The 24827-nt window shown below is 44.3% G+C and overlaps 1 protein-coding gene across 2 annotated transcripts; it reads right to left on the reverse strand.

The window, feature by feature from the left end:
• Positions 1–249: 249 nt before the first annotated feature.
• Positions 250–24827, reverse strand: LOC125699808 (exocyst complex component 1-like). Of its 2 annotated transcripts, XM_048959737.1 has the most exons (19): positions 24625–24827; positions 23661–23742; positions 21770–21937; positions 20633–20760; positions 17041–17200; positions 16216–16409; positions 13960–14187; positions 13035–13167; positions 12164–12273; positions 11867–12016; positions 11159–11252; positions 6820–6938; positions 6314–6424; positions 5936–5991; positions 5258–5498; positions 4305–4488; positions 3922–4121; positions 1700–1894; positions 251–1503 (listed from the first exon to the last, which is right to left on the reverse strand). In XM_048959737.1, the coding sequence occupies exons 3-19, from the start codon at positions 21891–21893 to the stop codon at positions 1348–1350; spliced, it is 2583 nt and encodes an 860-aa protein (XP_048815694.1). In that variant the 5' UTR covers positions 21894–21937; positions 23661–23742; positions 24625–24827; the 3' UTR covers positions 251–1347. The 2 variants fall into 2 exon arrangements, with proteins under 2 accessions (XP_048815695.1, XP_048815694.1); XM_048959738.1 differs by lacking the exon at positions 23661–23742 and having other exon boundaries at positions 250–1503.

A 24827-nucleotide genomic window follows, 5' to 3' on the forward strand; every position in this document is an offset into this window, starting at 1 on the left:
GAGTTTTGAAAAGTCTGAAGCTTGTAAGACCTAACTATCTCTGCAATTTCTGCTCTGCTTTCTACTCCAGATGGCATGATCGAGAGGTTCAACAGTCCAGTAGTGGGACTGGCTGGCAGACAGAGAGACAAACATAGGTAGATGGACTTACCAACCTTCACTAGCAAGTGAAAAATCCTTTTTTTCTTATTTTATTAAAGCAATTCTTACAGGTGCCGTAATACTGACTTTGAGGCCAGACATTCTTTGAGGGCACTAATAGCCTTTAACAGTTCCGGGACCTCCACCCACACCTACGGGTCCAGGAGCCAATGGAAGCTCAGCTCTGGGCCTTAAAACTTTCTGAGTGATAACATGTTGTCGGTCTCTAGCACAGGCCCTGATGAGCCTCTGCATGGCAATGCACCTTGTTGTCCTGGATCTCGACTCTGTGCTACTACAGACCTGCATGATAAGGGTATGCATCCAGATTCATTAGAACTACATCAGATGGTCTGATTTACAGGACAAGTGCCATCTGTAAGAATGGACAAGGTCATCCTGGTCAGGGGAGGGAGAGGGGTTGGTTTCACTGCAGAAGACTGCATGGAAAAGGAGACTGACATCTGGGCTAGAAAATGGTCCCTACCTGTTATGATGTTTTAGAGGGTTCTTTGAAATCAGACCATCCAAACAGTGTGATCAGTGCTTTTATTTGCTTTGACTGACACTTTGCATTGAACCAAGCAGTTCAAGGTCTTTAGTATTTTACAGATAAGTATGGATAATTTGTTGGCCTCCAGATCATCAAGATAGGATGCAAGAATTATGTAAATGCCATATTTTTTAAAAACAAAAATATAACATTAAACTGTAACATTCTAATGGAAGGTTTCAAAAGAAAATGGGGTAGGAAGAGACCTTTGTTGACAAACCAATTTCCCTGGGAAACTAAAACAGTAGCATTTTCTCCACTCCCAGCGTAGAGTGACTGTGCATGTTCTGACCTGTGGATATAACAACACTGCACACACAGGGGTAGCTTGGTGCATTGAGACCCTTGTGCTTCAGAATGGATTCACTGTAAAATCTGAGGGTGAATAAAAAGAAGAGAATTCCTGAAGAGATGACTCTCAGTGTTCAGCTATATGTGGCACTGGGCAGTAGTTTGTTGAAGAGGCGCAGCAGGGGCACTAGCTTTGGTGGAAATTTGAGGTTTGGGAGTTTTTTCTCATTAGATGAACAATGATTTCTGAGGTGGAGCTCAATATATCAAATTCCAGCCTGGGAAGGTTTTACATTTGAGTTTAGCTTCCTACAGGTGCAGCTGCAAAGGATCCCTGAGCTGTTCTCCATGAACATCTTCCTCTACATGCTGGACAGAGTGATGGAGTTGAAGTAGCTTAGCAAATCCTCCATAGTGAATTCCATGGTGATCCCTGACCCCACATAGCAGCGTTGGATCAGATCTTCAAATTCTCGGTACTGGCGTAGCAGCTCCTGCTCCATAGCATGCCACACAACCTAGGGAAAAGCAGAACATCAACCTATGATAGCTATATATGAAGGCAGAAGAGTAAGCCATGCATGCTCTGCCGTACTAAGGTAGGGCACAGCAGTAGTAAGGTACTAAGGCATTTCATCACCAGAAGACACTGCGTTGTAGCCCTGAATTTCCCCAGAAGATCATAGCATCAGACACAGATCACACTGCAGTTACCGGAAAAAGGTTTTCCTCTGGGGAAAGACACTTGTGGATTTTTCTGTAGAGGATCTCAAGGGCTCTTTTTACTTCCTTGCCAGGGTATCTTTCAATGACTTTCCTCAGCTCTTGCTTGCTGTAGGCCAGCTGGAAACTGATCTCCTCTTCTTTCACCCCCTGAGCAACACGAGCTTTCAACCCTTCAAAGAAGTGCTGGAAATGCAAGGAGACATCAGTTGATGAGGTGCCCTAAGATGGACTTCTGTGCCAGGGCTGAGGCCTGGCTGCTTTCCTCAGTTCCCTCTCTTTGACTGAGTGGAAACAAAGAGATTGCTTGTCTCCTTGGGAAAGCTTTAGGGAATTTCATCTATTCTACCTTTCCTCCCTGCTCAGCATGTAGGATCCCTAGGTGTTACATTACTGTGGAGCAACGGGATTGCTGAAAAATCACTTGTGCTCCTTGGGACTTCATACAGCTTTGCTCACCAGAAAGGTTTTGAGATGAATGGGGAAGGGATCTGAAAATCTGCTAAAGTGTAAAGCAAACTCCAGTTTTCTCAGTTCTTCCAGTCTATACTGTGTGGAAACAGGAAAGGCTGGTGCACAGGGAGGTGTTTCAAAAGGATCATATATCCAACCAGGGGCATGGCTGCTGCTTCTAAGAGATCAGGGCTATGTCAACCCAAAATAATACAGACCTCAGCTAGTTTCCAGGAGCAGTGGAGCTTCACAAAATCTCAGCTTGCTCAATGCAAGACAGGTTTTTCTACCTGCGCTTTTGTCAACGTGGAACCCATTGGGACCTCTGGAGATCTCTAGTTCAACACCCTGCTGAAAGCAGGATCACCACTGACTTCAGGCCAGGATGCCTTGGGCATTTCTCAAGGTAGATTTTAAGAATCTTCAAGAATAGGCTGTTAAACCTCTCAGGACAGGTTTTTTCAATGTTTTATTATCCTCACAGTGTTTGTTGCTGGTTGTTTTTTTTTCCTATCTAGCTGGAACTTTTCATTTTTTTTCCCCCCAAAATTTGTTTTCTCACCATTCTGCTATACAATTCATGGATATGGTTATGTCTTCTTAGTTACCTTCTTGGGTCTCACAGCTAGAGGCAAGATTTCAAATCTGGCCAAATAAAAGCTAAAAAGAGCACTATCAACTCTTCCTTTAATCTATAATACACTCAATAACCTGTATGCTGTCTCAAGTATCTCTGCTGCAGTTTGTAGTGGAGAAATTCACTAAGTCATAAGGATTTTCAGGAGAAAAGAGATTCCTAAACATGAATTCTTTTCACAAACAGGCATTTGATCCTAGATTACATAGGTGTCTTTGCAGTATTAGTGAATCAAGCTCAAGCCTGATGTGCTATGTAGGCTGTAAGAGATAGCTATGCCGAATGTCTGAGCAGTGCACAAAGCACCCTCACGTTACTTTGAGCAATGAAATTGTACTTTCCCTCAGAGAGGAAGGATTTGAAGGTATCGACATATCAGTGCTGAAGGTAGCATGAGATGCCAAACAGATCATTCAGTCTACTACAAGGTGTTTGACAGCAAAGACTGGAAACAAATTGAAAGGAACAGGCTCAATAAATAATTCAAATAGAGATGTTTTAGGTCGGTGAGCAGGTTGAGGAGGAGCAGAGCAAGGATGGGTCTTGGGAGCAGCTGCTGTCTCAGAGGAAGGGGGATGCCTGAGTTAGCAAAGCTGTATGCTTTTAGCTCAGTTAACAAAGCAGCCATTCAGGAAGCATGAGGCTGGGCTAGACTTATTGGTCCAGGCAGCCGTGTAAAAAAGAAACTAGCATCTGCCAGACAGAGGCACGCAACCCAGAGTAGGAGCACAACAGTGCCTTGCACCGCGGCCATGAGTTGCAGAGGGGCTTCAGAGCTGGCCTCTGCTGGCCCCTTGTTCTTCCAAGGGAAGCTGACGCTGAGCTGTACCACAAGAATCAGCAGTAAGTGGTCAGAGAAGGCGTGGGAATTTCAGCTCATGACTTCCTGTACTGTTTATTGTGGTCATAGATGAGTTGCTCCCTTAATCTTATAATACATATCTTAAAACTATATCTTTTAAACCCTTACTAATCTTTGTTGCAAACAACCTCCATTCCATCCTGTTTTCTAGATTTTCTTTGTTTATTTCTCTCCTTTGGACCCTTCTCAGTGGATGCATAAATTTTGGAAGTGCAGTGACCCTTTGAGATTTGGGCAAGGGTGAAATTATTCTATACTCACATTGAGTTTTTCCAGTGGCTGGCCCAGGGACCTGATGACATATTTCTCCATATGCTCACTATACCTTTGCTTGGCTTCTTTCTTCTTGCCCTCCAGGCACTGGATCTTCTTTTGGCACAGGAAGCAGTGAACGTGGTGGAAATTTTCCATCATGACCATATCTGTGTTCACCTTCAGGTTTGCTGAGGACAAGCTATTGACTTTAAAAAAGGGACAAATTGGGTAAGGAGAGAAGACCCTATGCGATGGGTCAGGAGGGATGAGAGACACAGAAGCACTGGCCCATGCAGGTAGTCTGCATGCACCCTGCTCTGCTGGCTCAGCTGGTGGCAGGTGACTCCCAAGGCCGCAGCTGTGTGGTTGCTACCAATCTTGGTACTCACTGCTGTTGAAGACGCTATCAGCCAGTCTGAGGTGTGCCTTGTCCAACTCTGCTCTGCGCTGAGCCGTCCTGAACACCGCCTCCGAGAAATTCACAAACTCCTCAAAACGGCTCACAGAGGGCAGGATCCCAACCTTCATCTTGCTGGGCACCTTTGCTTCCTCAATCTCTTTGCACAAAGTCCCCTGGCAGCAATACACAGGACACCACATGCTCAGGTGTGACATGATCGTCCTACAGCAGGTTAAGACAAAGGCCAGAAAACAAGCAAAGCAGGCAGTTGTGTGCTGCTTTCTCTGTTTACAAATCTGGGCTTGCTGCAACAGTCTGTCTTCATGAATGCCTATAGGAAGATACTCCTTGATTTTCTGGAGGTGGTACACTGTCTCTTAGGCTACATGGTTCCTTGCTTGGACACAGTCTGCCATCTCACATACACCCACAGCCCCAAGAGCAAAGCCCTGCTGCTATTTTGTGCACTTCTCAAAATTAGGAGCAGACTTGCTGCTCCAGCTCCCAGCAGAAATGCCCTTGACGTCAACACATCTTCCCTTGACCTCATTATACTCAGGCCCAGGTTTCTCAGCCAATTCTGATCAGTTCTTGATCGTTCCACACTCTCCTCCCTAGTGCTTGTCCCTGGCTGTGCCCATAAGAGAGAACAATTTGACATGCTGCCTGTATTACGACAGCCTTCCAAGAACTCTACATAGGGAAAACCCCTGCAGTTTTCTCACCCTGATAAGAGGAGACACCTGTGTCTTTTTAGTTTATGGCACCCCACTTCTCTCAAACAAATGATGAGGGGCTAAGTTCACCCAAACCATAGAGCCAGAACCCTGTTTGCTATAAACCAGAGCTGCCTTCAGAAGAGCTCTTGTCAGAAGTTCAAAAGATCATGGAGGAGGTCAAACATCACTCATTTCTATTTAACTGACTTTTACCAACACTCACAATGCATTTGTTGAAGCTGCTCTTGGCCAGGAGCAGCATGTTGCCCAGAACAGTGTTGAGGAAGGATGAGGGGAGAGCTGAAGTCTTCCCCCACATCTCAAAGATGCAGTCATTCAGGGTAACCAGGATCTGCAGGCAGCTGAATGGGTGGGCCTTATTGCAGACATCTAGAAAACATCTCAGCTCTGGGTCCAGAGAACTGAAGATCTCACTCAGCAGCTGGGCTGTCTGTTCCTCTGGTCTTAAGAAGAAAAAGTATGCAATTAAACAGGGAGGGACATTGGCACTGTGGCCAGCTGGAAAGAAATGGGCAAAGCTAAAGGAAGAAAAAATGCTGCCTTCTGTATCACAGCATGTTTATGCTTTGGTCAACCTTCAGCTCTTCCACAGCTCTGCCTAGGGGAGGACATAGAAATGTCCCATTTTGATGTTCAAAGGAAGATTTTTAGTGTTTTTATGCTGACATTTTTTCAAAGATTGGTTTCATAGTATGTTTTCAGTTTACAACCTTGCTAATAAGGAACTAAAACTGGTCAAAATGCAGTGCTTTCCCATGAATCCTCACTTTCCTGACCACCCTTATGCAGCCAACAGTGACAACAAAAGTCCATCTATCCATTGTTGAGCAGTTCCTGTCCCATGCCCACACCAGAGCAATGAATCTCATCACCCACATACTGGCTCGGAGGCTTGGCACAAGCAGGATCCTCTGGAGATGCAGTGCTTCCTTCTTCCTGTAATAAAGAATGAGATAGAAGAAATGATTTCATCCCCTTCTCCCAGACGAAAGCTTGAGATCTGGGTTTCATTTCAGCAAAAGTGCTGCTATGCTATGATTTTCCTGAAGCCACTGATTAAATTCAATTCTCCTTGTCGCTCAGGAGATCTTGATCTACTGAATCCTGATGCCACTGACTGCTGCTGGAGGGCAGGAGCACAGGATTGCTCACGTATGTTGATCTTTAACAAGGTAAGAGCCATTCCACTGTGCCTGCTGGGTCTTGCATTAACCTGCAGGGAGGACTGGTTTGTGGGACCGGTGAGGACATAGCTTACCTCCAGCACCTGCAGCTCTGCAGAGTTCTGCCTCAACTGGAAGAATTTTTCAATGAACAGCTGCTCTGCGATGCAAAGGGGTCGCAGCTCTCTCAGCACTTGCTCCAAGGTCTGCTTAGAAACCATCAGGCACGTTAGAAATCCCTTCCAAAACACTGTACTCTGAGACAGATGTCCATGTCCACCTGAAGTGGTATCTATGCCACCACACAGAGAGATGTCAGTGGAGCAGAATATCTCTGCTTCAGATCCAGGTGCATAGTGCTGGAGAAAGAACCCTGGGATCCTGGAATCACTAAGGTTAGAAAAGATCTCTAACATCATCTAGTTCAATCATCCACATACAAGCAGTATTGCCCACTGGCCTATGTCCCTCAGTGCCACATCTCCACATTGCTTTAACACCTCCAAGAACACTGACTCCATCAGCTCCCTGGGGATGGGTGCAGCACTGGGCACAGTCCCCGTGGGACATGTGAGCCGTTTAGAAAAGTTCAGCTCCTTACCTTGATGACGTTGCCTTTGTTCAGCATGTCCTCCTGATCTTCTCTGCTCCCTGGGAGGCTCCACCATGGGTTCTGTCTACTCCCCATCCCTGTTGGCTTCTCCAAGCCTTCCTGGAGACCTGCAACGTGCATAGCACATTGGTGGCTGATTGGACATCTCAGTGCTTCTCATCACTTTAATGGACTAAATGTGTTTTTTTTACCCCAATTTTTTGTGTAATTTGGTCTTTTCCTATCAGATTTTTGTCAGATTAAGATATGCAGTTTTGTTCTTCTTTTTCCTTTTTTAAAATCTACCTTTTCGTCTGTTTCACTTCCATTAATTTCTTCTTGCTTCCCTATGAACATCTCCCTTTTGCTATGAAGGGCTTAGTACCGACTCATGAGGTCTGGAGAATGAAAAATCTTGGGAAGTAAGAGCATAAATTGGCAGAAAAGCCAGCAGGAGTAGCAGGAGAAATGTTTGTTTCGTATTTTGATTGTAAATTGCTGGTCATAAAATATCCCTGGAGAGGACAGTTGGCTTTTTCAGCAAGTTGCTTTTTACAATCATGAATGTTCATCTGGAAATTAATACACATTTCAAACACTACCAGTTTTTATCACAGCATTTTCTTTGGCTGCCTGGTCTAAGTTGAAGAGAAGTTGAAAAATTTATTTGAAGTGCGCATCAAAACCGTAATTAAATTCAATGGAGGAAATGAATAGCAAAATGTCCTGAGTATTTTCTAATTAATTCTAAAAGTTGGTTTCATTCCACTATCCCCAGCGGTCCTGGGTAACTCAGGCCAGCTCTTGATTTTCTGTAATATCTGAAATATCCTTATTTGAGCCAATACCTGCAGGGCTTTTACCTTTGGAAAGGATTTGTCAGATGTCCTACACGGTGGGCAAGAATGAGAGATGATACGACTGCTCATCACCTCAGCCTTGCAAAAACCATGGGGAAAATTAATGAGCTGCCTCATAATCCTTTTCCTACCCTTACGCAATGGGAGGTGATCATTTCACTCGCTGGAAAGTGGCAAAACCAGGAAAAAATATCTTCCCTCAGCAAATAGGAAAGAGATTTACAAGTCTATGAGCTTTAGTGTGGAAAAGGGAATGAGGAAATGAGAAGATTTAATTAGTGAGTCACAATTAATTATAAAGAGCTTGGGGTTTGCCTTCTAAATTCCCTCCAAATACCAAAACAAGACCGCAAATCATCAGGTGGTATATTTAGAAGTGATCAACACAAATATTCCCTTACAAGGCAGGGAAACCACCCTAGAGACAAGCAAAAGAAAGAGACAGTGAAAGCTAGAGCAAGCCAATTTGGATTGAAAACTGAGAATCCCAAAACCTAACATTAGCAATACCTCTAAGAAGGCAGAAGCAATGTCACCTTTGGAATATATGTATATATATATATAAAATAGTTACACAGATATATAACTGCAGTAACAGGGTTGTAGACATCCACATGGCTTTCCCTTGTTTAAGTGGGTTTCACACCCTGGAGTTTCTCCTGGTACTTTAATAACTCCTGCTTTGTGGGGCTAGTAGGTCAAAGTATTGAAAGCAGATAACTGATCTCACATGCACAAAAGGTTATTAGGCAGGCTGCAACACATGCCCTCTGCTATCTTTTTTTCAACAAATTTGGCTTCATAGAGGGCCTCCTTAATAGCCAGGCCATCTTTGCATCTGCAGTATTCCCCTTTTAATGCCTAGGAGACAAAAGAGAGTTGATTTTTTCCTGCTTCCCAACAGGATTGAAGTCCCATTCAGAGCCCCTTAATCACTTTGTAGATAGGCACCAGAGCCTTTCTATCCTGTATATAATTTTGGTTATTTGCTTCTATTTAAATGAAAGCAATCGCCCTTCTTCAGGAAATAGGGCTTGGCCACATTATCTTACAAACCACAGAGCAGTTTGCTTTCCCACTACCAATTCCCTGGGCTGCTTGCTGCCTATATGTTCATTATCTCTTATCAGGAATTGCTGTTTTTAAGCAAGAAAGAGCACATTTCCCCAGGAAACACTGTGTCCATGCATTGAGGAGTGCAGGGTGTGATAGGAAAGTTATCTTCTTTCAGTTATTTTCTTTCAGACTGATCAAGTGGTTGGCAACCCTGCCAGGCAGGGGCTCAAGGCACCTCCAACACTAGCCATTGTATGACTCTAAAGCCCATCTGCCAGGCTTCCTGGAGGAATGATCAGGATGACAGAGTAGGTTGCAAGAGACCTGTTGCAAAGTTGTCTTTCTTTACAGCTCGTATGAAAGGCTCTCCTTTTTCAAAAAATCCATATCTCAGAGCTATCCTGGGATGATTACTACAGACTCATTTTATTTTCCTGTTATCTTCTGGCTATAGGCTTTCCTATGTCCTCCAGCATCAGTGACAGTTCACAGCAATAAGTACAGCAGGTTAACAGCGTTGCACACCAATTATTTTCCACCAGCAGTTTGCAGACTGTCCCTCTGATTTTATTGCCTGTTATCCTGCTTTTAAATTACAAGGAGAATAGTGATGTCCTATTGACTTTCACCATACATATTGTGTTTTAATGCTTTTTATCATGTTATTCTTTTTCTGCTGGATAGTTCTTGATCTTTTTTGCATTTGGTTGGTCGGGGTCTTTTGGGAGCAGGTTGGTGTGGATTGTTTTTCTTCAGTCTAGTGATAATTGTTTCTCTCTTGGCTTCATAGATTGGCATGGAAAAATAGGTTTCTGGTGACTGCAACAAGTTTTCCTTTAGGTATTCGTTTTCTCTGTTTCTTGCAAGATGTCAAAATGGAAAACTTTACTTAAGGATTAGTATCTGAGCATGTGAGAAAATCATAGAATGATTAAGATTGGAAAGGACCTCTAAGATCATCTTGTCCATCAGCCATCAATCCATTCCCACATGCCCACTGATCATGTCCCTCAGTGCCACATCGACCCTTTTCTTGAACACCTCCAGGAACGGTGACTCCACCACCTCCCTAGGCAGCCTGTGCCACTGCCTCACCACTCTGTCTGAGGAGAAATTTTCCCTAATATCCAGTCTAAACCTCTCCTGGTGCAATTTAAAGCCATTAACTCTCTTTCTATCAGTTTCCTGGTAGAAGAGACCAACCTCCACCTTACCACAACCTCCTATTTTTACCACTATCCGGCATCTGGATGTTGCAGCCTGGACTGAGAGGCATTAGGGATGTATTGAGGCACAGGAGGGGGACTGAGCAGAACTAGCAGCTGGGTCTGCTATTGCCAAGTGGAAACTGCTGTCAGCGATGCAGACCAGAGCAATGCCGAGTGCTTCAAGGCACAGGAATGCAGTATCAAGCCTGGGACAAGTTCCTCATCACCTCAATGCGCTGAGGTCACCCTGGGAGGACTGCAGTTGGTCATACCACTGCAGGGAGACAGAGCCCTTGGCTGGCTCCTGCAGCCAGCAGCTCTCTTTCCTTCCCCAGGCTTTGACCTCCAGCTCTAGCCAACGTGCATGGTATGTCTCCTGGGCCTGGAGACAAGTGATGGAGTAGGTGTAGAGCTGGAAGAAGACTGGCAAGTGCTCTGATGGACTAAACATAGCATGTGAAGCAGGTTTTGACATTCAAGCTGGGCCAAACTGGCATGGAACTTTCCATTACAGTGCTTTGTTTTTCTGAAGGAAATTGTGATTTCTGTGTAATCAAAAACTTCCAGAGGAGACAGATCAGTTTCTCTTTTTATCTTCAGAGAAACCTGACTGGAATATTTTGAGTCAGATGCAAGCTTTTCTGTTGAAATGATCACCCTGGGACAACACAGCCCCACAGTTGGCTCACTGTGAAATCATTTTGTTCTCAGTAATATTGCTATGAATACACTCGTGTCTTTAGGGAGAGGTTTGGTGCCATCCCTTTGCAGCGAAAAGTGTCTGAGCAGTTATACTTGCATGAAATATAGACCAGGCATTAGCTGGGCACCCCTACACCCCCCTTGCTAATGACTTAGGACGTTAGACGTTCTTGGCAGGGGATTGGTACTGGATGGTCTTTGAGGTCCTTTCCAACACAAGTCATTCTATGATTCTGTCGTGGCATATCTTAGCCACTCACGCATCATTTATGAGCCCTGAAAAAGGAAGATACACAGAAGCTACAGCCCTGGGAAGCAGCTAAGTGATGCTGAATAATACATAGGGCTACTGTTCACATAAAGGCTGCCTGGTGCAAACCAGAGCCAGCTTAGTCGCATCCTGCCAGCTGCAGACTCATAGAGGAGAAGGTAAATTCATGGCACAGGAACACCCGTGATGAGGGATGACTGCAAATAAATCACTACTTAGCAGCACAAAGAACATATTTGAAAATCACTTACTTCCCTTTCTTCTTCCTACCAGGAGGATTTTGGCCTGTTCAAAAAAGGCTTTGATTTCTTTATCATATAGTCTGCTGAGGTTCTGGGCATAGACCTGGAAAGACAAAATAGATTCATGGATTTTCAGAACAGCTCCCATTTCAGAGCTTTTTCTTCAGATATTTTCTAAAGCAAAAGTCAGCAGATGGAAACTGAAACAGGCCTGCTGATCTCAGTGTGTAAGGCCTTTGGAAAAGCAAGAACCAGCATGAAAAATGAAAACCAAACCTCAACGATGTACAAAGAACCCTCTCATTCACTTAACAAAGTCCATATTAACAGATGATGTCAAGGACTTGAAGGGCTTCCCAGAACCCTACGACTAAAGCACGGTTGAATGAAACACAGGGTGTGCTACACTAATTTCATTGTTATCATGCACATTTGATAGAAGAACGACAGACAACAAGAAAAAAGACTAAATTCTGGAATTTCAAACATTTTTCTTAAATACAGTATCTATTACCAAGTCCATATGGGACTACTTTCTGTTAAGCACACATGTACTTAGAATCAAGTGGACAAACTGAGTGGATTCTTTCCCAGAAGTACCAGTTGCTGGGAGCTAACAGGCAGGATGGGTTTGGAGAAACCAAGCTCCCACCATGAGTGAAGCCATTTGATTGATTTGATACTGGTTTGCAGTTTATATCAGTATTTCAGCCATACCTTGGGGAGGTCACAGAATAGCACAGGGCTGGCATTCCTCAGCCAGGCCATGAGTGGGGTGCAGGGCACCAGCTCCTCATGCTGGAGTCTGTGGCTTGGTGCAGACAGCTTGTCCACAGGCTGTGTGAGAGCAGGAATCTGAGCACTGCCCTAAAGCAATGGGAATGGCAGTAAGTATTGAGTAGAACAGCCTTGAAAAGCTCTGGAAAATAATTGCTTCATAATTCTTGGATTGTCAGTACTGAATATGTTTGAGAAGCAACAATTTTAAGCCGCTATGTGAAGAGTGAAGCCCACCTGCTGCTCAAAGATGTTCGTAACATGACCGATGAAACGGTTTTCGAAGTTCTGCTTGAGTGTTTCAAACATGATCAGCTGCTCAGCCACAGCCTGTAGCTTCCGATAACCTTGAGGTGAAACAGAAGAGGTGTTGTTGCATGGAGTGGTGTGAGCTGCAGCTGCAGACCAACATCACTCAACACACTGACACGTATAAGTGGTCTTCAAGTTCTGGGACGAATGCAGCCCCCCAACGCAAAAGCAACAAAGGGAAGGTTTGCTGTGTTACCACACAAAAAGACACAAGCAGGGAGTTAAAATTTAAGAACAGAATTACAAATTGTTGATCAGCCTGGGCAAGGTCAAGGACAAAACCCAGCCTCTCCAGAAAAAAAAAGGCATGGAGTTTCATGCTCAGACCAAGTCCTGTACCTAACAGCTTTCCACCACTTATCCAGTGGATATTGCTACAAAGAATGATCGTTTTTCCACACTCAGGTATGGACTACTGGGTTACCCCAAGATACTAAAATTTCTAAATCTTTCCACCAATTTTTTTACAAAACAGAGCAGTTGACCTGTTGCACACAGATGGAACACAATGATGTCTTACATCCAGGTATTCAGAAGAGCCATACTAAAGCTTACCATTGAGATTGCCTTAAATTTAATAATAACTGGACCAACTAGTGCCTGAGCCCAGTGGTAGATGTCTGCAGACCTGCTGGTATAGCATAGGTGCACCAGCTCTGCCACTGGCAGCACAGATTGGGTTCCTGTAGGAATTAAGCCAATCTCCCTCCCACTTCTCACCAGGTGAAAAAGCAAAGCACTCAGGGATAAGCTGATGTTCCTGCTCTTTGCAGACATAAATCTCTCCTTGCCCTACCAGACTGTATCTGGATGTTCATGCAGGCAGATAATGCCTCTGCTGCAGCAATACAGGCTTCCACTCCACTGGGGCTGGAAAGATCTGCACAGCTCAGGGCCTCACAGTGCTCCTTGCCAAGGTCGAGGTGGGTCTGAAAAGAAGCCAGAAGAGAGCAGGTGCAAGCACATCCAGCTTGTCATCCCTTCCAGCCCACCTGGAAAGCTGTTGGCTTCAAAGAACCAAGTGCTGCTGCCTTCAGCTCCCTAGCTGCATTTGTCCATCAAGAAGCCTGCTGCTCTGTTCCCATCAAAAGCGTCCCAATACGGGTTTCAAAAGGGCTGGCAACTCTGGTGGCAGCAAAGTGCGAGGGAGAAAGGAAGCACTAAGAAAACTGCAGCAGCTAAGAAATAAAAATGTCAGTGGTATCGAGGTGAAAGTGAGGACTAGCTACACTATTACATCCTAGTTCCAGCATTTTTGGTACACTACTTTTGTAAGTAATTTGCTTTCTCATATGGCATTACACAGGGCTAGGTTCACCTTGCCCATGAAAAGGATTTTGGGGGAGCCTCAAAAGCACTGGATCACAATGGGAGCACTGTGCACCACGATTGCTGCAGCCTATCTGAAGTCGTAGGATCATAGAATCATAGAATGTCTTGGATGGGAGGAGACCTTAAAGATCATCCAGCTCTGATCCCCTGCTGTGCACAGGATTGCCAGCCACTAGATCAGGCTGCCCAGGACTCCCATCTGGCCTGGCCTTGAACTCCTCCAACACTGGGGCAGTCCATCTCAGTAGAGTGGTTGTCCCTATTTTATCAGAATAATGTCCCTCATTTCTAGGCCAGAGAAGTTCTATAGCTACAGTTTTCAGAGTGTTTGGGGTTCTTGGAGAGTTTCTGTAATAGATTCAACTAGAAGACATTGCAAACCCACATACTGTGAGGAAAAGAATCTCATCCATCAGTTTGGCCTTGTTAGATGTGATGTGATGCAGCAAGGAGTTCTCCTGGTGGATGTGGTCCATCTGCTGCTTCACGCTTCCTAGCAGCTCATCATAGACCTGCAAGGTCTCCTCCACTCTGGCCACCTCTGCCAGTGCCTCATCAATGAAGCTCATCAGCTGTGTCACTTGCTTCTCAGAAGAGATGATGGCTTGCAGGTTGGCCTGGGAAAAGGAGAAACAGAGGGCTTCAGTGTCAGCACCAGCTCAGAGCCTAAACCCCTGATGGATATGTGCATGTGCACAAGTATGTCTCTAGTATAGAAACTGAAGGCACTGTTTGCCTCCAGAAGTCTCTCAATGGATGGTAGAGATGCAACCATGTGTTAATTGTTGCAGTTAAGCTCCACTAATTATTAACCACTTCCAAAAGTTAATTGCATCATTTTCAAGACCCAAGTACCATGCAGGATATCAAGGACACAAGCATGGGAAACTCCTATTTTTCTCTCCATCAGTAAGACTTTTAAAGGAGAATATCTTTTCAAATATTTCAATTATCTGATTTTTTTTTAATTAAATGATGACCAGCAACAGAAGCATCCGCAACCTAGAGTACTCCCCACACTCAGCTTTCTGGTGGAAATGCTAGGAAGGAGAGAAGCAAAGTCTTGTCCTTCTGAATCAGGTTGCCTACCCTCGCACTGATTTAGGAATATGTCTGAAAACAGATTTCCTGCACAGGAAATGTGCACAGATGCAGTTGAGCATCTATAATTATTGTATCAAGGGGTTTTTCTACTTCAAACTCCTATTGCATTGCTACTGGGATAAAGATGAGCTCCAGGTATAGAAATGGCACATGCAAGAAGTTGGAGCATCACAGAAGTGTTCCTGGAATGCGTGTAAGCCATTCTGAAGCCTCCACCTGGATCTTGAAAGTGGGGCTTGCTGGTTCTTGATACTGCTCAGAAAGCAACAACAATGTGCAGGATGTACAAGGGAGCAAACAGTCCTGCTGCCAGACTGCTGCCTTCTAGCTGCACACCAGGGATGCTCACATAGTATTAAATGCTCAATCCCATCCACAACCCTCCTGCCATCCTGACACCACTTTGCCTTTGGATTATCTCATTAGAGCTTAATTGAGCTGCAGGGGGTGGCAGAGCATCATGGTAGCACTGCTGGCACAAGGGCCCATGGAGCATCTTCACTTGAGCAGTGGTACCATGCTCCTGCTGGACAGCAAACAACATTGCTGGGATCCCAGGGGTATTTAGGGATACTCTGTATGTGAGAATCAGGCCTTCCAGATGCCCAGCCGTGCTCTCCTTCCCCCCGAAGCCGATAAGAGCTCTCTGAAAGTGGGTACAGTGTTTCACAGTCCCCAGAAGATCTGGGCTAGCAGAGGCTGATTAGTGCTGGAAGAAAAACACAAGGTGCTATCACTGGGATGTGGGGGAAAAAATGTTTAAATATATGCATGTGCTAGCCTAACTTGCTGGTATTAATTATCCTCAATATCATAGATTAAGCTTTAGAAATAGAAACATCTCAGTAATTAATTTGTATTAAAAATCAGCAATGTTTATTCATTAGAGGGCATTAAAGTAATGTATTCAACAGTGCCTTTCATCTCAAAGAGCTTAACAGAGTTTTATTAACTGCCCTCGCAGTGTATTTTACAGCTGGGAAATGGAGGCACAAAGTGCCTGTAGGAGAGCAAGCAGGAACAGACATCAGGAGTTCCATTTTCCAGATTAACTACTTAACTTTCCAAGCATAAGTCATACAGAGACACAAATTGGGAATACAGCAGCTATTGGAGCTGAAGGAGGTTGAGTTTAGAGTTTGTGGCTCCTAGTATGTTTCCGAATATTTCCTCAACCAGGAGGAAATTCTTCACTCAGAGGGTGGTGAGGCCTCTGAGCAGCACCCCATCCCTGGAGGTGCTCAAGGCCAGGTTGGATGGGACCCTGGTCCCCGATCCAGTGGATGGTAACCCTATCTATGGCAGGGGGGTGGAACTGGATGATCTTTGAGGTCCTTTCCAACCTAAGACACTCTGTGATTCTGTGGCTTGTTCACTGTGCACCACAGCCATCCTTCTGACTTCTGTGTGAGACATCAAGATGACTTTTGGGCTGAGTGCTTCTAGCAAATGAAGGAGTTGTCAATACCCAGTGACCCAACCCAGTGCTCCTGCAGGCTAGGAACCTTTTTTTCTGTTGAATCACAGCCCTTGTCCCTCACCTCATCCAGCACATGAAGATCCCTGCTTAGCTGCTCTGCAAAGGCTATGGAGTTGTTTACAAGGGGCTCATGCTCCTCCATTAGCTTCAAGACATCAGCAGCTTCCTTCGGTGTCATCTCCTGGTACACACTGAGTTCCTCCTGGTTCTCAGTCTTCACAGTGTCCCTCCTGTCCTCCTGCAGCCCTTGTCTCCCTGTGTGGACAAGAGAAGATGTGGATATGGCCAAAGCTGTCTCATTATGCCATTAGCCCTTTTGTCATTTGTAACACCAGATTGGACTCGTGAGACCTCAATGACATGAATCCAGCCGTCTCATTCTACTAGAATAACATAGCAACATAGAATAAGGAAAGTCCCATGGGTGAGATAAAGGAAAACCAACTTCCTAAGGGAAAAAATGGATATCTGACGTTTGGTTCAGTTCTGGCTGTGGTTTTTCCTTGCTCACTTCTCTAGGACTCTGTGTAGGAATGTGTTGATGCTATACAAATTTGAAACAAATTTCAGGGGTGAATAGACTTATTTCTGTCAACTGTGCAGATAGTTGTAGATTGTATACTAAAATTGATGTTTGTGCCTGTATTTCTTGATGTCCTGCTGGGTAATGTTGCCAGGTAGGCAGCCAGTCTCCCCCTGGGCTTTTGCTAGTAGCACTTTACTGCTCATTTTACACAACTCAGACTGCAAGGCAGCATCTTTGAGAGGCCATCCAAAATCACTAGAAGCCAAAAGCATGCAAGGATCAATGATAGAGGTGTATAGTGATGATGATGAAAAAACAAACAAAAATCAGTGCTCTAAATGTGACAAATAAATGAATTACCTTCCACTGAATAGGAGTGGACATTCACAAATGTGATAGCACTGGAGAGAAATCGGTGGTTCAGCTTCCACAAGCATCTGATAAAGGTTTTCTTCTCATCAAAGCTGCTAGCAGTCCACTTGTAAATCTTATCAAACTGCAGGTCAAAATCCAAGTTCACCTACATGTAAATAATTAATTACTTCATCAATTAGACGCCATTTACTTCATGATGTACACTTAACACAGGTTATAGTCCATTTTAACGACAGTATTGAATGTTGTGAAAACACCTTGTGCGCTAGGAGGAAAAATGCATACGGAATCACAGACTCATGGAATCTACCACTGGATGTTCTGACACCACTGTATGGTGAGGCACTTTGCAAATAGTCACAGACATCATAAAAGCACTGAAATAACAGCATGCATAGTAGTTCTGACCCTGGAAAAGGATACTGAGACACTCAGAATACTCAGACCAGGCAGTCAACCAGCCCTGGTATACTGCTGCAGCACACTGATTTATTTTCATATTGCATAAATCTCTCACCTCTTACTGCAGGTTTTGGTGGATTAACACTGATGAATTTTGACAGTGGCCACCAGCAGATGCTTGGGAGAAAAGCATTTAAAGCCCAAGGCCAGCATTGTATTGCCTTCAGGACTGCCTGGCAGCCTCCAGCAGCCCATGACCTAGCAACTCACTGAGGTTGTACCCACAGCACTTTGTTTAACAACCCTTGAAGGACCTACTGTCCCTGATTTCCTAATGGTTCATGCACACATCACCTCATATCTCCTAATGACCTTCTGTCTTTCCAGGAAGGGCAGGACTAACCCTTCAAGGACAGCTTTTGAATTGTATGTTCTCCTTACTAAATGGACAGATGTGTGGTCAGAAAGCAACCCTCTTCCACATCATAGTGACGGTGGGAGCATTTTTACTTGTTGCAGGAAGAAGAGCACCCCTAGCACTTCTCCATGTGGTTTTCATCCACATAAGGGTCAATATCTCTGTATGTATTCCCAGTGGATGTAGCCTTATAGATGAAGAACTACAGCCATTCAGGAGGTTTTATTTGCCTCTGCAGGATATATGTGTGTAGAGAGAATGAGGGTGATTGCTAAACTAGAAACCATCCCACAGAAAGAAACTCCTTCCTGCTCTGTCTCATTAGCTCTTAGCACAACCTGGTCCCATCTGCTGGAGAATTCAGAAGCTATGCTTGTAATTACTGATATTAAACATCATAACAGGTGCAGAATGTGAGGATTCACACAGTCCCACAATATTTAATAGTTGCTTTCTAAACACCTTGCGGCGATGTTTCACACCCTGCAATGCTCTGCAGCAGCCCCTGCAATGATGCAGAGCAGTGATGTCTGGGGAGGATTTACAGCATGCATGGTTTATAGCGTGCCTTATGAGGAGCTACTAAAGCAGGGAGACAGCCGTTAATCGCTTCATAAATATTAATACTGTTTTGGTCAAGGGAGCTGTAGATTTCAGCATCTCTGGACTTGCAATGTCAGGATTTTGCTGGTGCCAGGGATCCCAGCACAGCGGAGCAGACAGATAACCAAGCTCTGCTGTATGCTCTGAGCATCAGAACCATGGGCTGGGGTCGGTGCTGCCAGACAGAAAATCCACATCTGCATTCTTATGGACCTGCCAAGTCATGTGCTGATGCAAAGTCTGTGCTGATTTCAGCACTGGGCTGCAGTGGGGATCTTGCTGTCATCCCCATGTGGGACCGTGGGCACTTGTGCAGCAGTTTCATCTTGGCAGTGGTTCCTATTCTAGTAATAACAGGGTCAATTCTGGTTGCCAGTGCTCAAGAAAGTTGAATTCAGCCTACGAGAGGTAAAGAAGAGGGCTCCAGTCCTGATGGATGGAGTAGAGGAGTCAACGCAGAAGAGGAGAATATGAGGTCATTCTGCTTAGCCTGCCCACAGGAATCATAGAATCATTAAGACTGGAGAGATACACCAAGACTGTCTTGTCCAACCATCAATCCATGCCTGTGACTGCACTACACCAGGTCCCTCAGTGCCACTTCGACCCTTTTCTTGGTCATCTCCAGGGAAAGTGACTTCGTAACCCCCCTGGGCAGCCTGTTCCACTGCCCACCACTCTTTCTGAGAAGAAATTTTCCCTAATATCCAACCTGAGCCTCCCCTGGCACAACTTAAGGCCTTTGCCTCTCATCTTTTCAAAGGAAGGTTTATAGGAGAGGTGACTGCAATCTAAAATTACATCTGCAGAGGAAAAGAGCTGTGTGATCTAAAGGACAGGTGCAGCACTAGGAATGGGATGCTGTGGGCAAGAATCTAGGGATCTAAGTCATAGGAAGGCTTTAGCTATCAGGGCAAACAAGTTCTTGATTTGCCTCCCAGTAGGAGGTGACTGAAAAATACACAACAGCTGTAAAATAGGGTACAATCCATTTATCTTGTAAAGGGGAAAGGACTGGCAATCCGGGAGGTATCTTCTAACTCACTCCTCAGCAGCCAAAGCACATTAGACAGGATGACAGCATGTATTTTTTCATGCACAGGGAGATATAAGACATTGAAAATATCAGGTCAGTTTTAACCACAGGATCAAGATGCCCTGCAAACCTGCATGTGTTATTTGCCTTTCAGACAAACTGTGCAGATGTACTTTATTTGCCCTGGATATAGAACTGGAAAGCTGCTCTTTTTCTTATTTATTTCTATGCTTGTGAAGACCCAGGCACTGCAGCAAGGCTCCTGGAACATTCACATTAATAAAAAGAACTAATTTTAATAACTTTAACACCACTCTGCCAGCTCTAGCAGCAGAAAGGGAATATCTTGTCCATTCTTCCTTTTCAAAAAATCTTCATGTCCCCCTAAAAGCAGATTCATGCATGCTCCAGCTCCCTATAATACTCTGTAGATATCTCCATTTTATCTTTAAACACTCCATGCAAATGTTTGTCAAGATCCTTTGTCAACATAAATCAACAGATAAGTCTGAGTACATTTTCTGCAAGTGCTGGCGATCTGGCAAAAGCACTGCAGCTGTCTCTTTAGGCTTGGTGCTGCTGCAAAGAGCTTCAGGAGATGCCCCAACTGGGATTACAGTTCCAGGGCAGTTTCCCATTGATTTGGTTGGAAATTGTGTCAATGCAACGGTCAACAATTCATTGCTCACCTTACTTGAGGATTTAACTAGCCTGATTTTTCCCAACAAAAAGAGAGGATGACTCAGGAGGGAGGACATCATCTCAGCCTCAGTCTCCTTGGCACGTATATCTCCATGAAAGACGAGAACAAGAAATCCCAAGGCAGAATGGAGGAACCATGCACAGATAGAGAGGCCTCAGCTCACCATACTCTGGGAAATGGCTGAGAGGGAAGGCAGAGGGCTTTGAGATTTCTTTCTATGGAGGTTATTTCCCCCAAATTAGTATCACTCCTAGATTAGGTAAGAGACCCTCTCGCTGCTCTTTTCTACATTCAAATGAATGGACAAAGGACCTAAACCTCCCTATGGATCCTGGCACGCGTCTCTAGTTTCATACTCATTTCTCTCCCCTATGATCAGTTCTGTTCTTCATCACAAATGGAAAATCATTCTTACCTGATCAAGACTTTTTCCATCCACGAGCTTCAGCTCTGCTAAAGGCCACCTGTACGCCATCTTGTACTGCTCTGCTCGGTCTACCTTGACCTTCACCAGAAACGGCTGCATTGGCCTAAAGGCATCCACTGGCAATGAGGGACAGGAAAAAAAGGAACAAACCCTCACAGTGTTATTATAAGCCCACTACACAACTGCACAATGTGAGAGGACAGACAGACACTGATTGTGCATTCTGGCTTCCATGAATGCAGTATGGAGATATGCTACAAGGCTTTTGATTGCACATTTTACAAACTGGAAGTTCTCTCCGGGAACTAAGCCAGAGTACTTTGAATCCAATGGAGAGATTCCCAATAATTTCTAGAAGCTGTAAATCTGGCCATGGTGCTGTGTGTAACACATAAGTAATATTCCAGCAAGATCCACAGGTGATAGGAATGTGTTCCCCTATTTCCATAGGATTTATAGTGGTTACATGCCATGTTGCAGTCCCTACCACAGGGTCCAAAATCACTGTCTTATTCGAGTAAAACCTGTGCTAAGATGAAAACCTGTGCTCGCATAAAAATTCAGTTCCAATACAAATTAGCTCACAATCTTATCTTGGTTCATCTGGGTTGGATTCACTCATTCTGGCTATGATTTAGATCTCCCATCTGATCCAGATATCTTCAGAAGGGAGACATGGACTGTTACATGGGTAACACATGGTTTTTGGATGATGCTTGTAGTGTGGCTGAATCATACCTTGAAGATATTCCTCCTGCCCTCCATTGATTACAGAAGGAATTAAAATATGTCATTTAGACCAAACACTGTGGCTAATGGTGTTGGAAAGGAATCCTATAGTAAGTGGCTGTGCTATCTAGAAGCTTGTGGGCAAGAAAGTATCTTCCCTGCATGTAAAAAAAAATCTATGCTAACCACTCTTAGGTGCTGTAGAGTGATGACGCAACCAGAAACGCATGCATGGACAACAAGAGATGTTGTGTTAGAAAATGTTGTTGCTGAGCTCTAATAACAGATTTTATTCAAATGGCAATAAAAGTAATCTTTTGTTGATGGAGGGAGAGCTCCATGAAACCACCCAGGGCTTGCAGCTCAGCCTGTCTCTTATCACACCAGGGTCCTTACCCACTACACAGAGAATGGACATCTTCTTCTTCTTCCCCGTCTTCCAGACACTAATGGCTTCCAGCAGCTTCTTGTTCTGTGGGTTGAACACCTCTTTTTCCAGTGAGCTCCAAAGAGAAGCCATGGTGAGATGTGCATGCAATGGCTCTACTGTGCTTGTGGTTCCTCCTGGAAGGAAAAAAAAAAAGGCAGAGAGCTGATTCCCACATCTCCTGGCACACTGGTGTGATACATTCCCCCCACACTAATTTCCTGGATAAGAGTCTCTGTTTTGCAGACAACATGAGTGTTAAGTAATGTTATAAACTTGAGAAGTTTGCTCTAGGGCAAGCAGGACACTGCTGTGCATCCTGCACACAGTGAAATTGTATCCCTGTTCAAACCATCACTTGGGAGGTATGCATTAAATGTAAGGTATAGTTTAATTCATTCTGGAAAAAAGGACTATAAAGCTCACATTTCCCCATGCTCCAGAACATTGCCCAACATATTCATTCACTGACAAAAGTGAACGACACAAAGGCCTATTACTCATCTGCTATATATGTATTTATCAAGAATAACTCCATTCCAACCAGGATATGTACCAGGGCAGGCTGCTCCCATACATGGCCCTGCTGAAGTGGGAAGCCATCCAAATTACATCTGCTCTGAGAGTTGCTGTATAGCACATTGGAGCTTGGATATATCAACATTTCCAAGGACTAAGGATGGTCAAAGCAGCGTTTAAATAGAACTGCAAAGTTCCAGAGCAGCCAACAGCTATTTGCTCTGATATACTGTGCATTGGATAGCTAAGCACTTCCATAAGAAAATACAAGAGATAATTCTTCAAAAAGAAAACTCCTTTGTTCGAAATCATCATAGCATCTTGAGCCACAGGACTTTGTCCATGGGCAGACAAACAGAATAATAGCTAAAAGCAATTCATGGCCTGGTAATTTTTATCAGACCTAAAACTCTTGGAGCTGTATTCCTCCCCACTATCAGAGAGGAGGTGTCAATTCATGTCTGTATAAACATGGGGAAATAAGCAGCAGTTATATTATGTTCCTTGAATTGGTGGTGAGAAAATAAACACAGTGGCTATGGCTAAAAAGTTACACTTAATGCAAATATTTTGGTAAGAATTAGGAATAAATGACAGCCTGCAGGAAAACAGTAACATTCAGAAAACTCACTGCTACCAAAATTTATGAGTTGCTTGGTGATACATTGAAACAAATGGAACCTCCAGTAACTCCCTTCCTTAGTGATGGGGATTTCAGCTCAGCCACAGAGTCAGCAAGCTTGAAATCACATCCGCAATTATTAAAACCCTTTTCTTCTGTGGCTGTGACAAAAAAAAAAAAAAAAAAAAAAAAAAAAAAAAAAAAAAAAAAGAGCTAGAGAGAGAGAAAGAGAGAGAGAGGGAGAATTTGCTGCTAAAATAATTCCACTGCTGCAAGCATCTCTTTGAATGCAATCCCTCTTGGGTGTTTTCTTGTTTCCTCAATCCCCATCAATTTTCCAACCTCTCTGATGCCATTGACCTCCAGAGACAGGGATGGCAGCTCCAGACCCAACCCTGGTGCTTTTAAGCTCACTAACACATTTATAATAGCACTTGAGTGGCAGCTGAAGGCAACTGATTGAAAGCCAAAGCAATGGAGGGCTCGCTGCTGGCTGATACCCTGATGCAGAAAGTACAGTCCTTTCCACCAATGTAACTGAATAGTTACATACTCTGTGGCCAAGCCACTTAACCCCCATTTCCTACAGAGCACCAGAAATACTTGGTGAATTTCTTGGTGAAACCTGGAGATCTGCACTGAGGCTGACATTGCCCATCCAGGCAGCTGGCAGAAGAGAGGAGAGGGTTAGTGAAAGGAAAATTGTTCAAAGAATTTACCCGCCACGTCTTGCTGAGGATGAACTGTGGGATTTCAGTCGCAAAGGAGTCTTAGGACAGGAAACTGCTGGTAAAATGAAAGCTTGAAGAGAAAAACAGGAAGCCTGAAAAACCTGAGTGAAGCCCATGAGCGGGTAGCTTGAGGTCAGGGCAGGAAATCACTCATGCAAATGTCAAGATCTGCAGAAAGCAGGTGCAAGCAAAGCATCAGAGCAGCTGGTGGTGAAGTCTTTTTTACTAAAAGCAAAGCAAAACAAAATGGCCCTCCATTTCCATTTTGCTTCTCTATTAAGTCGAAGTGCCAGATGAGGAACAAATGCAGTTCAGCTCTTTGTCTCCTAATTCTTCCTCCTTCAACAAAAGGTCTCAGAAATTTGAAGAAGATTTAGGAACCAGCCACAATAGTAATGGCACATTATGTGTCTTCATTGGTCAAGACATAACTGAAATTCATGATTTAACTTTAAGCATAAAGGAAGCTTCATGCTGCATTCTTGGGATGTGCTTGAATATGAAGTAATGCACAGAATCATAGAATCATTAAGGTTGGAAAAGACCCATTAGATCATCTAGTCCAGGCATCAACCCATCACCACCATGCCCACTAGCCATGTCACTCAATGCTATAGCTGCCATTTTCTGTAACAACTCCAGTGGTGGTGACTCCACTGCCAGTACATCACCACTGCTTCTGAGAATAAATTTTTCCTGACATCCAACCTGATCCTCCCCCAGATCAACTTAAAGTCAGTGCCTCTCATTCTAAGTCAGGTCCTGTTGAAGCCAAGAGAGGGAAGGCATTTGGAGAAGGCATTGATGCAGATGTTAGCCTGGAAAAAACTAAGGTCTATGCTCAAGGAGACAAAAGCAATAATCCAGAGAACATCCAGAGCCAGGAATAAGGATCTGGAAGGAGACGTGCAGAAGCAGTCCCAGTGTCTAGCTGTAGAGCAGCAAATAATACCTGAAGAACCACTTTCAGGGTTCCTTTGGAAAGGCTGATTCTTCCATCCATCCTCAGTGGTGCTCAGGTGGGGAGGAAACCTGGTGTGTTCTTTTGGTGGAAGCGTTTCAGAAAAAAAGAGAGCTCAGTGTTTGCCTAATCCCTGGAGTACCCCATGGCCACAGCCTGAGAAAGTAATGCTCTAGACCTGGCTCACGTGATCT

This window comes from Lagopus muta, chromosome 13 (genome assembly GCF_023343835.1).
Source record: "Lagopus muta isolate bLagMut1 chromosome 13, bLagMut1 primary, whole genome shotgun sequence".
In the NCBI taxonomy this organism is placed as follows: Eukaryota; Metazoa; Chordata; class Aves; order Galliformes; family Phasianidae; genus Lagopus; species Lagopus muta.

Bases quoted from the DNA above. Each gene is read 5' to 3' on its own strand.
- LOC125699808 (XM_048959738.1), bottom strand. From the start codon at position 21,893: ATGGCTTCTCTTTGGAGCTCACTGGAAAAAGAGGTGTTCAACCCACAG. The intron at 16,410-17,040 runs GTAATTCATTTA...TTGTCCACACAG, and splicing joins CCACTCCTATTCAGTGGAAG to GGAGACAAGGGCTGCAGGAG. The intron at 13,168-13,959 runs GTATGTGGGTTT...GCTTCTTTTCAG, and splicing joins ATGAGATTCTTTTCCTCACA to ACCCACCTCGACCTTGGCAA.